The sequence below is a fragment of the Mobula birostris genome, chromosome 28 (genome assembly GCF_030028105.1).
Source record: "Mobula birostris isolate sMobBir1 chromosome 28, sMobBir1.hap1, whole genome shotgun sequence".
Lineage (NCBI taxonomy): Eukaryota > Metazoa > Chordata > Chondrichthyes > Myliobatiformes > Myliobatidae > Mobula > Mobula birostris.
Window position 1 is genome coordinate 12,812,708 of NC_092397.1, and position 12,880 is coordinate 12,825,587.

A 12,880-nucleotide genomic window follows, 5' to 3' on the forward strand; every position below is an offset into this window, starting at 1 on the left:
CTTAACCTGCGCCCATTTCATTTCAGAAACACATATGGAGTCCTGCACTTTTATTGAGCAGGGAAAGGCCAACTCCAAGCCAATCTCTATTTGAAAAGCGTTTCTTTTCCCCCAAACAAAACTATAAAATTTCATGGACCCAACAAATACACGAAGTACAAACATTAAGTATTTTCAAGACAGCGAACAAATTCAAATTAAAATATGATTATTACTGTCTATAAAACAGTCAATTCCCTGGGGGAGGGGCCACCACTCCTGGAAATCCCCTGCTGTAACAGTATGCTCCCTCTCCAAGGACAGCAGGCACAAGCGTATCCTCGGAAGAAGGGCGGGCAGTTGGCCCTGGCCGAGCCATCGACTTTCTGTTGTCTAGAACTGTGAATGACCATCTTGGCCAAGCCCAAGATCCAGGAGATCCTCCTCATGACCCGCCCCCTTGCAACCAGGACCTGAGCAGCAGCCCCTAAAGATACTGCAACCTCTCATACTTCGTACCCCTCCCAGCCACAGAATGTGCACGCGGAATGTGCATGCGCCCGTGAACCCACCTAAATACCTGTTGCACGGGACTGCCCGCTACAACACCCTCCACCCCATCTCCCCGATGTAGAGGGGAAAGACCCCTCCAGGAAGAGAATTCCACTGGGGACCTTCCTCCGCTGCCAAGGCAAGGGACTGAAAGGTGTGCAAGAGCAGCCCGTACAAGAAACGCTTTGGAGCGCCACGACGAGCATCCCCCGTGAGACGGCTCACCCTGTGTGGGACCCTCTCCCGCGTGGTATCCCGAGGCCTGGGTCCGACAAGTACTTTTGGCCCGCCAGATGGAGGCTAACCATGGTGATCCACTTTCCCCGATTCTGTTTATAATTGCTATATTACGTTTGTTAGACGGGGCAGGTGCAAGTCGACGGGACGAGGCAGACTAACAGCTCTAGTTCTAGCGTCACTTAACCTCAGTGGGAAAAGCCTGTTTGCATTTACCCTCTCAACACCCCTCATAGCTGTGTATACCCCTACAAATCCCCCCTCGATCTCCTACGCTCCAGGGAATAATAAGCAAGGTGCGGGGAGATTTGGTTTGTCGACTAAAACACGCGCAAAAATATAGGTGGAGAGCATTCTGGCTGGCTGCAACAGCGTCTGGTTTGGGGGTGGTGGGGGCTACTGCGCAGGATCGAAGTAAGCTGCCGAGAGTTGTAAACTCAGTCAGCTCCCTCACGGGCACCAGCCTCCGTAGCATCCAGGACATCTCCAAGGAGCGATGCCTCAGAAAGGCGGCATCCTTTATTAAGGACCCCATCACCCAGGACGCCATTGCTACAATGAGAAAGGAGGTACAAAAGTCCAAAGACACACACTGAACGATTCAGGAACAGCTTCATCCCTTCTGCCATCTGATTTCCGACTGGACAATGAACCCATGAACACTACCTCACTACTTTTTTTGTTTCTATTTTTGCACTACTTAGTTAATTTAACCATTTGACTGATGTATCTATTTACTATAGTTCGGCTTTTCTGTCATCATGTATTGCATCGAACTGCTGCCACAAAGATTACAAATTTCACGACACATGCCGGTGACATTAAACCTGATTCCGTTCGCTGTTCCACTTACACAATGCTAACTGGCAAGCCAATGCAGGCTAATAAACTAGAGGTACAGGTTTAACTCAGCAGAGGGGCCCTCAGGAGCCTCCCCACCCTGCTGGTTGGCCTCGTTTCCCCCCTCTCCCCCCGGGACTTCACTAGAAATGGACAAATGTAGGGTGAGGCTGGGTGTCAAGGACTCAGACTCGGGCACATCAACCTAGAGGCAGGCAAGTGGCCGACGCAGGCCCGCGTTACATTTTTCTGCCCTTTGAGAATAAGAGGCCACTGTTCACACCGGGTAATCTCCTCACAGCCCCGCAACCTTTCAACTTACAGGCCTCCCTCCCAGACCCTCTCCTTTAACCAGCGAGTCCCGGGGCGAAGTCCAAAGCCGGAGGCCCAGTGTCTGCGAGTCTGAGAATCCGGGGACATGGACAAGAGGCTCAGAGGCGGCTGGGTGTGAGTGGAAGGGAGGGGAAAGGAGTTTACTTCACGATTGTTGTCGTTTCATCGTGCTGCTTTGTGTTGTTTTCCCGAGCGACTGCGATCTTGTGACCACAGTGACCCATCACTACACCACCACCCCCTAATACCCACATCTCCACCCCCCCCCCCCCGAAATCATCACACAACGATCTGGCCCCTAGACTGAGGATAATGGGTCACGACCACAGCTCAACGCTTTAGTGCTCTCCGGCGGTCAGGGAGACGGTGACGTCAGCAAACTCACTTTGTTTCTTCGATGGATAGGGAGGCATTGCCACCGGCTGATTTCGGACCAGGCGCTGAAAGGAAAGGACGGGAATGAGAGCGAGATATAGATACAGCTCGGAAAGATGGATGAACTGCACGCTCTTCCCCAACCACACAGATCCCCACCCCGTAAGGATGCCCCTCAGTTCATCACGTAACCATATAACAATTACAGCACGGAAACAGGCCATCTCGGCCCTTCTAGTCCGTGCCGAACCCTTACTCGCACCTAGTCCCACCGACCTGCACTCAGCCCATAACCCTCCATTCCTTTCCTGTCCATATATCTATCCAATTTAACTTTAAATGACAACATCGAACCTGCCTCAACCACTTCTGCTGGAAGCTCGTTCCACACAGCTACCACGCTCTGAGTAAAGAAATTACCCCTCATGTTACCCCTAAACTTTTGCCCTTTAACTCTCAACTCATGTCCTCTTGTTTGAATCTTCCCCACTCTCAATGGAAAAAGCCTATCCACGTCAACTCTATCAATCCCCCTCATAATTTTAAACACCCCTATCAAGCCCCTCCTCAACCTTCTACACTCCAAAGAATAAAGACCTAACTTGTTCAACCTTTCTCTGTAACTTTGGAGATGAAACCCAGGCAACATTTTAGTAAACCTCCTCTGTACTCTATTTTGTTGACATCTTTCCTATAATTCGGTGACCAAAACTGTAGACAATACTCCAGATTTGGCCTTACCAATGCCCTATACAATTTCAACATTACATCCCAACTCCTATACTCAATGCTCTGATTAATAAAGGCCAGCAAACCAAAAGCTTTCTTCACCACCCTATCCACATGAGATTCCACCTTCAGGGAACTATGCACCATTATTCCTAGATCCCTCTGTTCTACTGCATTCTTCAATGCCCTACCATTTACCATGTATGTCCTATTTTGATTAGTCCTACCAACATGTAGCACCTCACATTTTTCAGCATTAAACTCCATCTGCCATCTTTCAGCCCACTCTTCTAACTGGCCTAAATCTCTCTGCAAGTTTTGAAAACCTACGTCATCATCCACAACTCCACCTATCTTAGTATCATCTGCATACTTACTAATCCAATTTACCACCCCATCATCCAGATCATTAATATACATGACAAACAACATTGGACCCAGTACAGATCCCTGAGGCACACCGCTACACACCGTCCTCCAACCTGACAGTTATCCACCACTACTCTCTGGCGTCTCCCATCCAGCCACTGCTGAATCCATTTTACTACTTCCATATTAATGCCTAACGATTGAACCTTCTTAACTAACTTTCCATGTGGAACCTTGTCAAAGGCCTAACTGAAGTCCATATAGACAACATCCACCGCTTTACCCTCGTCAACTTTCCTCATAACCTCATCAAAAGATTCAATAAGATTTGCCAAACATGACCTTCCACGCACAAACCCATGTTGACTGTTCCTAATCAGACCCCATCTATCCAGATAATTATATATACCATCTCTAAGAATACTTTCCATCAATTTACCCACCAGTGACGTCAAACTCACAGTAACATGTTCCTGCATTATCCAACTGTTCATTCCCATGGCTTAAACCTTCTCCCTCCTTTGACAAACCCAATCTCAGAACATACCACAATGTAACCATAGTGGTCCCATAAACCGCACAACCCCAAAATCTCAACCTCCTTTAACACATTACTCACTGCCCCAATCTATTGTCTCTGAAGCCGGTCCTCGTCCCCTGTAACCCTACCAAACAGACTGATGTGCCCACAGTTCTCGCAGGGCTGCTCAAGAGTAAACAACATAAATCCCTTTCCCCTCTACTAGATGATTGCCTCCCATTGATCCCCTCACCCCTACCGTCTCCCTGCCTCCCACCAGCCTTCACCCCCATCCATCTCATTCCCACCGGCCCTCATTCCCTCCAGCTCCCTTCCACTGGCACTCACCGCCTCCATCTCCCTCCAGTTGACACTCACCCCCTCCATCCACCCCTCCCTCCCACTGGCCTTCACCCCTTCCATCTCCCACCTTCCCCCCCCTCCCACTGGCCCTCACCCACCTCCATCTCCCTCCCAAGGCCCTCATCCCCTCCATCTCCCTCACCCCCACAGACCCTCATCCCCTCCATCTCCATCACCCCCACAGACCCTCATCCCCTCCATCTCCCTCACCCCACAGGTCCTCACTCCCCCTCCATCTCCCTCACCCCACAGCCCCTCACCCTCCTCCATCTCCCTCACCCCACAGGACCTCACCCCCCCTCCATCTCCCTCACCCTCCTCCATCTCCCTCACCCCCACAGGTCCTCACCCTCCTCCATCTCCCTCACTCCCACAGGCCCTCATCCCCTCCATCTCCCTCCCAAGGCCCTCATCCCCTCCATCTCCCTCACCCGCACAGGCCCTCACCCCCTCCATCTCCCTCACCCCCACAGGCACTCATCCTCTCCATCTCCCTCACCCTCTCCATCTCCCTCACCCCACAGGCACTCACCCCCTCCATCTCCCTCACCCCACAGGCACTCACACTCCATCTCCCTCACCCCCACAGGCCCTCATCCCCTCCATCTCCCTCACCCCCTCAGGCCCTCACCCACCTCCATCTCCCTCACCCCCACAGGCCCTCATCCCCTCCATCTCCCTCACCACCTCAGGCCCTCACCCCCTCCATCTCCCTCACCCCACAGACCCTCACCCACCTCCATCTCCCTCACCCCCACAGACCCTCATCCCCTCCATCTCCCTCACCCCCACAGGCCCTCATCCCCTCCATCTCCCTCACCCCCACAGGCACTCACCCTCCATCTCCCTCACCCCCACAGGCACACACCCTCTCCATCTCCCTCACCCCAACAGGCCCTCACCCCCTCCATCTCCCTCACCCCCACAGGCCCTCATCCCCTCCATCTCCCTCACCCCACAGACCCTCACCCACCTCCATCTCCCTCACCCCCACAGACCCTCATCCCCTCCATCTCCCTCACCCCCACAGGCCCTCATCCCCTCCATCTCCCTCACCCCCACAGGCACTCACTGTCCATCTCCCTCACCCCCACAGGCACACACCCTCTCCATCTCCCTCACCCCACAGACCCTCATCCCCTCCATCTCCCTCACCCCCACAGGCCCTCACCCCCTCCATCTCCCTCACCCCCACAGGCCCTCACCCCCTCCATCTCCCTCACCCCCACAGGCCCTCACCCCCTCCATCTCCCTCACCTCCTCCATCTCCCTCACCCCCACAGGCCCTCATCCCCTCCATCTCCCTCACCCCCACAGGCCCTCACCCTCCTCCATCTCCCTCACCCCACAGGACCTCACCCCCCTCCATCTCCCTCACCCTCCTCCATCTCCCTCACCCCCACAGGTCCTCACCCTCCTCCATCTCCCTCACTCCCACAGGTCCTCACCCTCCTCCATCTCCCTCACTCCCACAGGCCCTCATCCCCTCCATCTCCCTCACCCTCCTCCATCTCCCTCACCCCCACAGGTCCTCACCCTCCTCCATCTCCCTCACCCCCACAGGTCCTCACCCTCCTCCATCTCCCTCACTCCCACAGGCCCTCATCCCCTCCATCTCCCTCTCAAGGCCCTCATCCCCTCCATCTCCCTCACCCCCACAGGCACACACCCTCCTCCATCTCCCTCACCCTCTCCATCTCCCTCACCCCACAGGCACACACCCTCCATCTCCCTCACCCCACAGGCCCTCATCCTCCTCCATCTCCCTCATCCCCTCCATCTCCCTCACCCCCACAGGTCCTCACCCTCCTCCATCTCCCTCACCCCCACAGGCCCTCACCCCCTCCACCTCCCTCACCCCACAGACCCTCACCCACCTCCATCTCCCTCACTCCCACAGGCCCTCATCCCCTCCATCTCCCTCACTCCCACAGGCCCTCATCCCCTCCATCTCCCTCATCCCCTCCATCTCCCTCACCCTCTCCATCTCCCTCACCCGGCTCCTCCGCCTTCTCCGCCTTCTCCCTCTTGGGCCTGCGCTCGGCGTCGGGGCCGCGCCTGTCGCGCTCCCGGTGCCGGCGACTCTCGCGCTCGCGGCTGCCCGCGCGCTCCTTGCGGTCCTTGTGTTTGTGCTTCTTGTGGCGCGCGGCGGGCTCGTCCCCGCGCTCCCGGTGCTTCTTCGAGGAGCCCATGGCGGCGTCGGGGTCGCGCACCGACCAGCGGGGCCGGCAACCGGAGAGTCAGCGGCGACAGCCGCCAGGAACGGAGATGGCCGGTCTACCCACTTCCTCCTGAACTTTCGCCTTACTGCGTCACTTCCACCGCCCCGCCCCTTAAAGTCACAGAGCGCAGTCGGAGGCTCTTCAGCCCATCGAGTCTATACTATCAATCACCTATCCCTCCACCAGCACCTCTGACATGTCTGTTCACGGCCTCCATTGGAGAGGAACACCTCGTATTCCGTTTAGCTTTGCTAATACTATTGGGGGGGGTTAAACTAGATTTGCAGGGGGGTGGGAACCGAAGTGAAGAGGCGGAGGATGGGGCGGTTGGCGCACAAGTAGAGACAACTTGCAGGGAGTTTGTGAGAAAGGATAGGCAGATGATAGGGCAAAAATGCACTCAGCCAGATGGTTTGTGATCTGTCCATTTTAATGCAAGGAGTATCATGAACAAGGCGGATGAACTTAGAACATGGATCACTACGTAGAACTATGATGTTGTGGCCATTACAGAGACTTGGATGACACAGAGGCAGGAGTGTTTGCTGAATGTGCCGAGCTTTCGGTGTTTCAAAAAGGACGGGGAGGGAGGCAAAAGAGTGGTATTGCTAATTAGGGATAGTGTCACAGCTGTAGAAAAGGAGGTAGACATAGAGGGATTATCTACTGAGTCAGTGTGGGTGGAAATCAGAAACAGTAAGGGGGCAATCACTCTACTGAGTGTTTTTTTATGGACCCCACAGTAGTAACAGAGACATCTGGAACAGTCCCATAATTATAGGGTTGTTGTGATGGGTGATTTTAACTTTCATAATATTGACTGGCATCTCCTGAGAGAAAGGGGTTTGGATGGGATGGAGTTTGTTAGGTGTGTTCAGAAGGTTTCCTGACACTATGTGTAGATAGGCCAACTAGAGGAGAGGCTGTACTTGATCCGGTATTGGGAATTGAACCAGATGTCAGATCTCTCGGTGCGGGAGCATTTTGGAGGTTTTCACAACCCTATCTCCTTCACCATAGCGCTGGAGGGGGATAGGAGCAGACAATTTGGGAAAACATTTAACTAGGTTAGGGGGAAATATGGTGCTATTAGGCAGGAACTTGGGAACATAAACTAGGAGCAGATGTTCTCAGGGAAATGTACGGCAGAATTGTGTCAAGTGTTCAGGGAACATTTGCATGGCATTCCGCATAGGTATGTCCCATTGAGGCAGGGAAAGGATGGTAGGGTAAAAGAACCATGGTGTACAAAGGATGTAGAAAATCTAGTTAAGAAGAAAAGCTTACGAAAGGTTCAAAAAACGAGGTAATGATAGAGATCTAGAAAGTTATAAGGCTAGCAGAAAGGAGCTTAAGAATGAAATCAGGAGAGCCAGAAGGGGTCATGAGAAGGCCTTGGTGGACAGGATTAAGGAAAACCCCAAGGCATTCTACAAGTATGTGAAGAGCAAGAGGATAAGACGTGAGAGATTAGGACCAATCAAGTGTGATATTAGAAATGTGCATGGAGTCGGAGGAGGTAGCAGAGGTACTTAATGATTGCTTTGCTTCAGTATTCACCAGAGAAAAGGACCTTGGCAATTGTGGGGATGACTTAGAGTGGACTAAAAAGCTTGAGTCTATGGACATTAAGAAAGAGGATGTGCTGGAGCTTTTGAAAGGTATTAAGTTAGACAAGTCACCAGGAACGGACAAGATATACCCCAGGCTACTGTGGGAAGCGAGAGAGGACAATGCTGAGCCTCTGGTGATGATCTTTGCCTCATCAATAGGGACGGGAGAGGTACCGGATGATTGGAGGGTTGTAAATGCTGTTCCCTTGTTTAAGAAAGGGAGTAGAGATAACCCAGGAAATTATAGACCAGCGAGTCTAACTCCAGTGGTGGGCAAGTTGTTGGGGAAGATCCTGAGAGGCCGGATTTATGAGCATTTGGAGAGACATAATCTGATTAGAGATGGTCAGCATGGCTTTGTCAAAGGCAGGTTGTGCCTTATGAGCCTGATTTAATTCTTTGAGGATGTAACAAAACACATTGATGAAGGTAGAGCAGTGGATGTAGTGTATATGGATTTCAGCAAGGCATTTGATAAGGTTCCCCATGTGAAGCTCCTTCAGAAAGTAAGGAGGTATTGGATCCTAGGAGACCTTGCTTTGTGGATCCAGAATTAGCTCGCCCACAGAAGGCAAAGAGTGGTTGTAGATGGCTCGTATTCTGCATGGAGGCCGGTGACCAATGGTGTGCCTCAGGGATCTGTTCTGGGACCCTTCCTCTTTGTGACTTTTATAAATGACCTGGATGAAGAAGTGGAGGGATGGGTTGGTAAATTTGCTGATGACACAAAGGTTGGGGGTGTTGTGGATAGTTTGGAGGGTTGTCAGAGGTTACAGTGGGACATCAATAGGATGCAAACCTGGGCTGAGAAGTGGCAGATGGAGTTCAACCCAGATAAGTGTGAGGTGGTTCATTTTGGTAGGTCAAATTTGAAGACAGAATATAATATTAATGGTAAGACTCTTGGCAGTGTGGGGGATCAGCGAGATTTTGGGGTTCGTGTCCATAGGACACTCAAAGCTGCTGCCCAGGTTGACAGTGTTGTTAAGAAGGCATACAGTGCATTGGCCTTCATCAACCATGGGATTGAGTTTAAGAGTCGAGAGGTAATGTTGCAACTATATAGGACCCTGGTCAGACCCCACTTGGAGTACTGAGCTCAGTTCTGGTCACCTCACTACAGGAAGGATCTGGAAACCATAGAAAGGGTGCAGAGGAGACTTACAAGGATGTTGCCTGGATTGGGGAGCATGCCTTATGAGAATAGGTTGAGTGAACTCGGCCTTTTCTCCTTGGAGCAACGGAGGATGAGAGATGACCTGATAGAGGTGTATAGGATGATGAGAGGCATTGATCGTCTGGATAGTCAGAGGCTTTTTCCCAGGGCTGAAATGGCTAGAACGAGAGGGCACAGCTTTAAGGTGCTTGGAAGTAGGTACAAGGGTGATGTCAGAGGTAGATTTTTCACACAGAGAATGGTGGGTGCATGGAATGAACTGCCAGTGAAAGTGGTAGAGACAGATGTAATAGGGTCTTTTAAAAGACTCAGATAGGTACGTGGAGCTTGAAAAAATAGAGGCTAGGGAAATTCTAGGCAGTCTCTAGAGTTGGCACAACATTATGGGCTGAAGGGCTTGTAATGTGCTGTAGATTTCTATGTTCTATGTTCCAGATCGTTTCCAAAGTAACACACAAAATGCTGGAGGAACTCAGCAGGTCAGACAGCATCAATGGAGAGGAATAAACAGTCAACGTTTCAGGCCGAGACCCTTCTTCAGGACAGAGCGGGGGGTGGGGAGATGCCAGAATGAAAAGGTGGGGGTCGGGGGAAGGGGGGTAGCTGGAAGGTGATGGGTGAAGCCAGGTGGGTGGGAAAGGTCAAAGGCTGGAGAGGAAGGAATCTGATAGGAGAGAAGAGTGGACCATAGGAGAAAGGGAAGGTGGAGGGGACCCAGGGGGAGTGATAGCCAGCTGAGAAGAGGAAGGAGGTCAGAGTGGGGAATAGAAGAGAGACAGGGGAGGGAAATACTTTTTTTACCGGAAAGAGAAATCGATGTTCATGCCATCAGGTTGGAGGGTACCCAGACGGAATTCAAGGTGCCGCTCCTCCAACCTGATCGTGGCCTCATCGTGGCAGCAAAGGAGGCTAAGGACTGACATGACATGGGAATGGGAACTAAAATGTTGGGCCACCGGGAAGTCCCGCCTGTGGCGGGTGGAGCACAGATGCCTCGACGAAACAATTTCCCCCAATTTATGGCGGATCTCACCGATGTAGGGGAGGCCACATTGCCGGGGGCACCGGACACGATAGACCAACCCCAGCAGATTCGCAGGTGGATCCTTGCCTGGCCTGGGAGGGAGGTGAATGGAGAGGTGTAGCACAAGAGGATCGCAGAGGGAGCAGTCACTGCCGAAAGCAGACAGTTGGGAGGAGGTAAAGTTGCCTTTGGTACTAGGATCCCTTTGGAGATTGCGAAGCCCTGACATCATGCACTATATTTTCTCCTTCTCCTGATAACCACTCCCCTCTCATTCCTCTGAAACCTCCTCTTTGCTTTCACCCATTCTGGTGGCCCTCTCACCTCTTCTCCTCCCCTCACGTCCTCCCCAACACCTCCCTCTGGTTGCCCTCCTCCTTCCCTTTCTCCCATGGTCCACTCTCCTCTCCTACCAGATTCCTTCTTCTTCAACCCTTTACCTCTTCCACCAATCACCTCCCGGCTTCTTACTTCATCTCCCCGCCGCCACCTGCCGGCTTGTACTACTCCCATTTCCTCCCGCCTTCTCATTCCAGATTCTGTCCCCCTTCTTTTCCAGACCCAATAAAGGGTCTCAGCCCAGAACGTCCACTGGTAATTTCCCTCTGCAGACGCTGCCTGACCTGCTGAGTTCCTTCGGCTTTTTGCGCGAGTTGTTTCACTTGACATTAGCCCGTGTTAAACTCCGTCTGCCATTCCTTGGCCCACGTTCCCGGTCAATCGAGATCCTGTTGTAATTTTAGGTGACCGTCTTCACTGAGCAATCTTCCACCAACTTGGATGTCACTTCCAGATTTACTAACTATGCCATCAACATTCCTGTACACTACAAATAACGCTCCTTGTAATTATTCTAACTTCACGGAAGCGGTTGGTGTTCATGGACCTGTCAAAATCAATGGTGCTGCAGTTAAGAGGGTGGAGAGCTTCAGAATAAACGTCAGAATTGGAATCTGGTTTAGTATCACTGGCACATGTTGTTGCAGCTATATAGGAGCCTGGTCAGACCCCACTTGGAGTACTGTGCTCAGTTCTGGTCACCTCACTACAGGAAGGACGTGGAAACCATAGGAAGGGTGCAGAGGAGATTTACAAGGATGTTGCCTGGATTGGGGAGCATGCCTTATGAGAATAGGTTGAGTGAACTCGGCCTTTTCTCCTTGGAGCGACAGAGGATGAGAGGTGACCCGATAGAGGTGTATAAGATGATGAGAGGCATTGATCATGTAGATAGTCAGAGGCTTTTTCCTGGGGCTGAAATGGCTAACATGAGAGGACAGTTTTAAGGTGCTTGGAAGCAGGTATAAAGGAGATGTCAGGGCTAAGTTTTTTACACAGAGAGTGGTGAGTGTGTGGAATGGGCTGCCGGCGACAGTGGTGGAGGCGGATACGATAGGGTCTTTTAAGAGACTCCTGAATGGATATATGGAGCTTAGAAAAATAGAGGGCTATGGGTAAGCCTAGGTAATTTCTGAAGTACGTACATGTTCGGCACAGCATTGTGGGCCGAAGGGCCTGTATTGTGCTGTAGGCTTTCTATGTTCTATGTTCTATGTCGTGAAATTTGTTAACTTTGCACGGCAGTACAATGCAATACATGATAAATAGAGGGGAAAACTGTGAATTACAGTAAGTTTATATATATTAAATAGTTAAATTAAATACGTAGTGCAAAAATAGAAATAATAAAGTATTGAGGTAGTGTTCATGGGTTCAATGTTGATTCAGAAGTCGGACGGCAGAGGGGAAGAAGCTGTTCCTGAATCGCTGAGTGTGTGTCTTCAGGCTCCTGTACCTCCTCCCTGATGGTAACAATGAGAAGAGGGTATGTCCCGGGTGACAGGGGTCCTTAATGATGGACGCCGCCTTTCTGAGGCACCACTCCTTGAAGATGTCCTGGATACTACGGAGGCTGGTGCCCATGATGGAGCTGACTGAGTTTACAACTCTCTGCAGCTTGTTTCGATCCAGTGCAGTAACACCATCCCCCCCCCCCCCAATATCAAACAGTGATGCAGAAAGTCAAGACTGCTTGAATGGAGGGGGAGGGAAGGGGCTTGTTTGGCTGTTGTGATCCCTACCACAATCTCTCCATCAGGAAGGAGGTACAGGAGCATCAGGATTAGGACTGCCAGGCTGTGGCACTAATGAATACCCTGCCACCACCGAGATCTCGTCACTGGGACAGTGAGCTGTTCACTGTTTATCTGGGCTGTGTACTACATGTATTTTGAATAATATTTTATTAACTTATTTATGATAATATTTTAGTTTATGTGCTGTGTGATATACATTGTATGGGTGCGCCTAAGTCTGGAGGAACATTGTTTTGTTTGGTTGTATATATGTACAGTCAGATGACAATAAACTTGACCTTGAAATGTGTGTGTGTGTGTTTGTGGTGTGTAGATTCTGGCTCATTAGGACACATTGGGACCAGTACTTTTGGCTCAATTAAGCAGGTACCTCAATTATCTGAAGTTTCATGAAAATAGTCCCTTTGACTGACTGTAGATGAACAAAATCAGCGTAGATAACAAACTGCCT

The 12,880-nt window shown here is 51.3% G+C and overlaps 1 protein-coding gene across 2 annotated transcripts in view; it reads right to left on the reverse strand.

The window, feature by feature from the left end:
- The window catches only part of sart1 (spliceosome associated factor 1, recruiter of U4/U6.U5 tri-snRNP), a 54,189-nt gene extending 47,595 nt beyond the window's left edge, over positions 1-6,594 (reverse strand). The window contains exons 1-2 of one of the 2 annotated variants that reach the window (XM_072245978.1): positions 6,294-6,594; positions 2,327-2,381 (exon numbers count right to left, since the gene is read on the reverse strand). In XM_072245978.1, the coding sequence (XP_072102079.1) occupies positions 2,327-2,381; positions 6,294-6,489 (251 nt within the window). In that variant the 5' untranslated portion in view covers positions 6,490-6,594. Of the gene's footprint in view, positions 1-2,326; positions 2,382-6,275 lie in introns of both variants that reach the window. The other variant, XM_072245977.1, reaches the window with a different exon arrangement.
- Between the last annotated feature and the right edge of the window lie 6,286 nt (positions 6,595-12,880).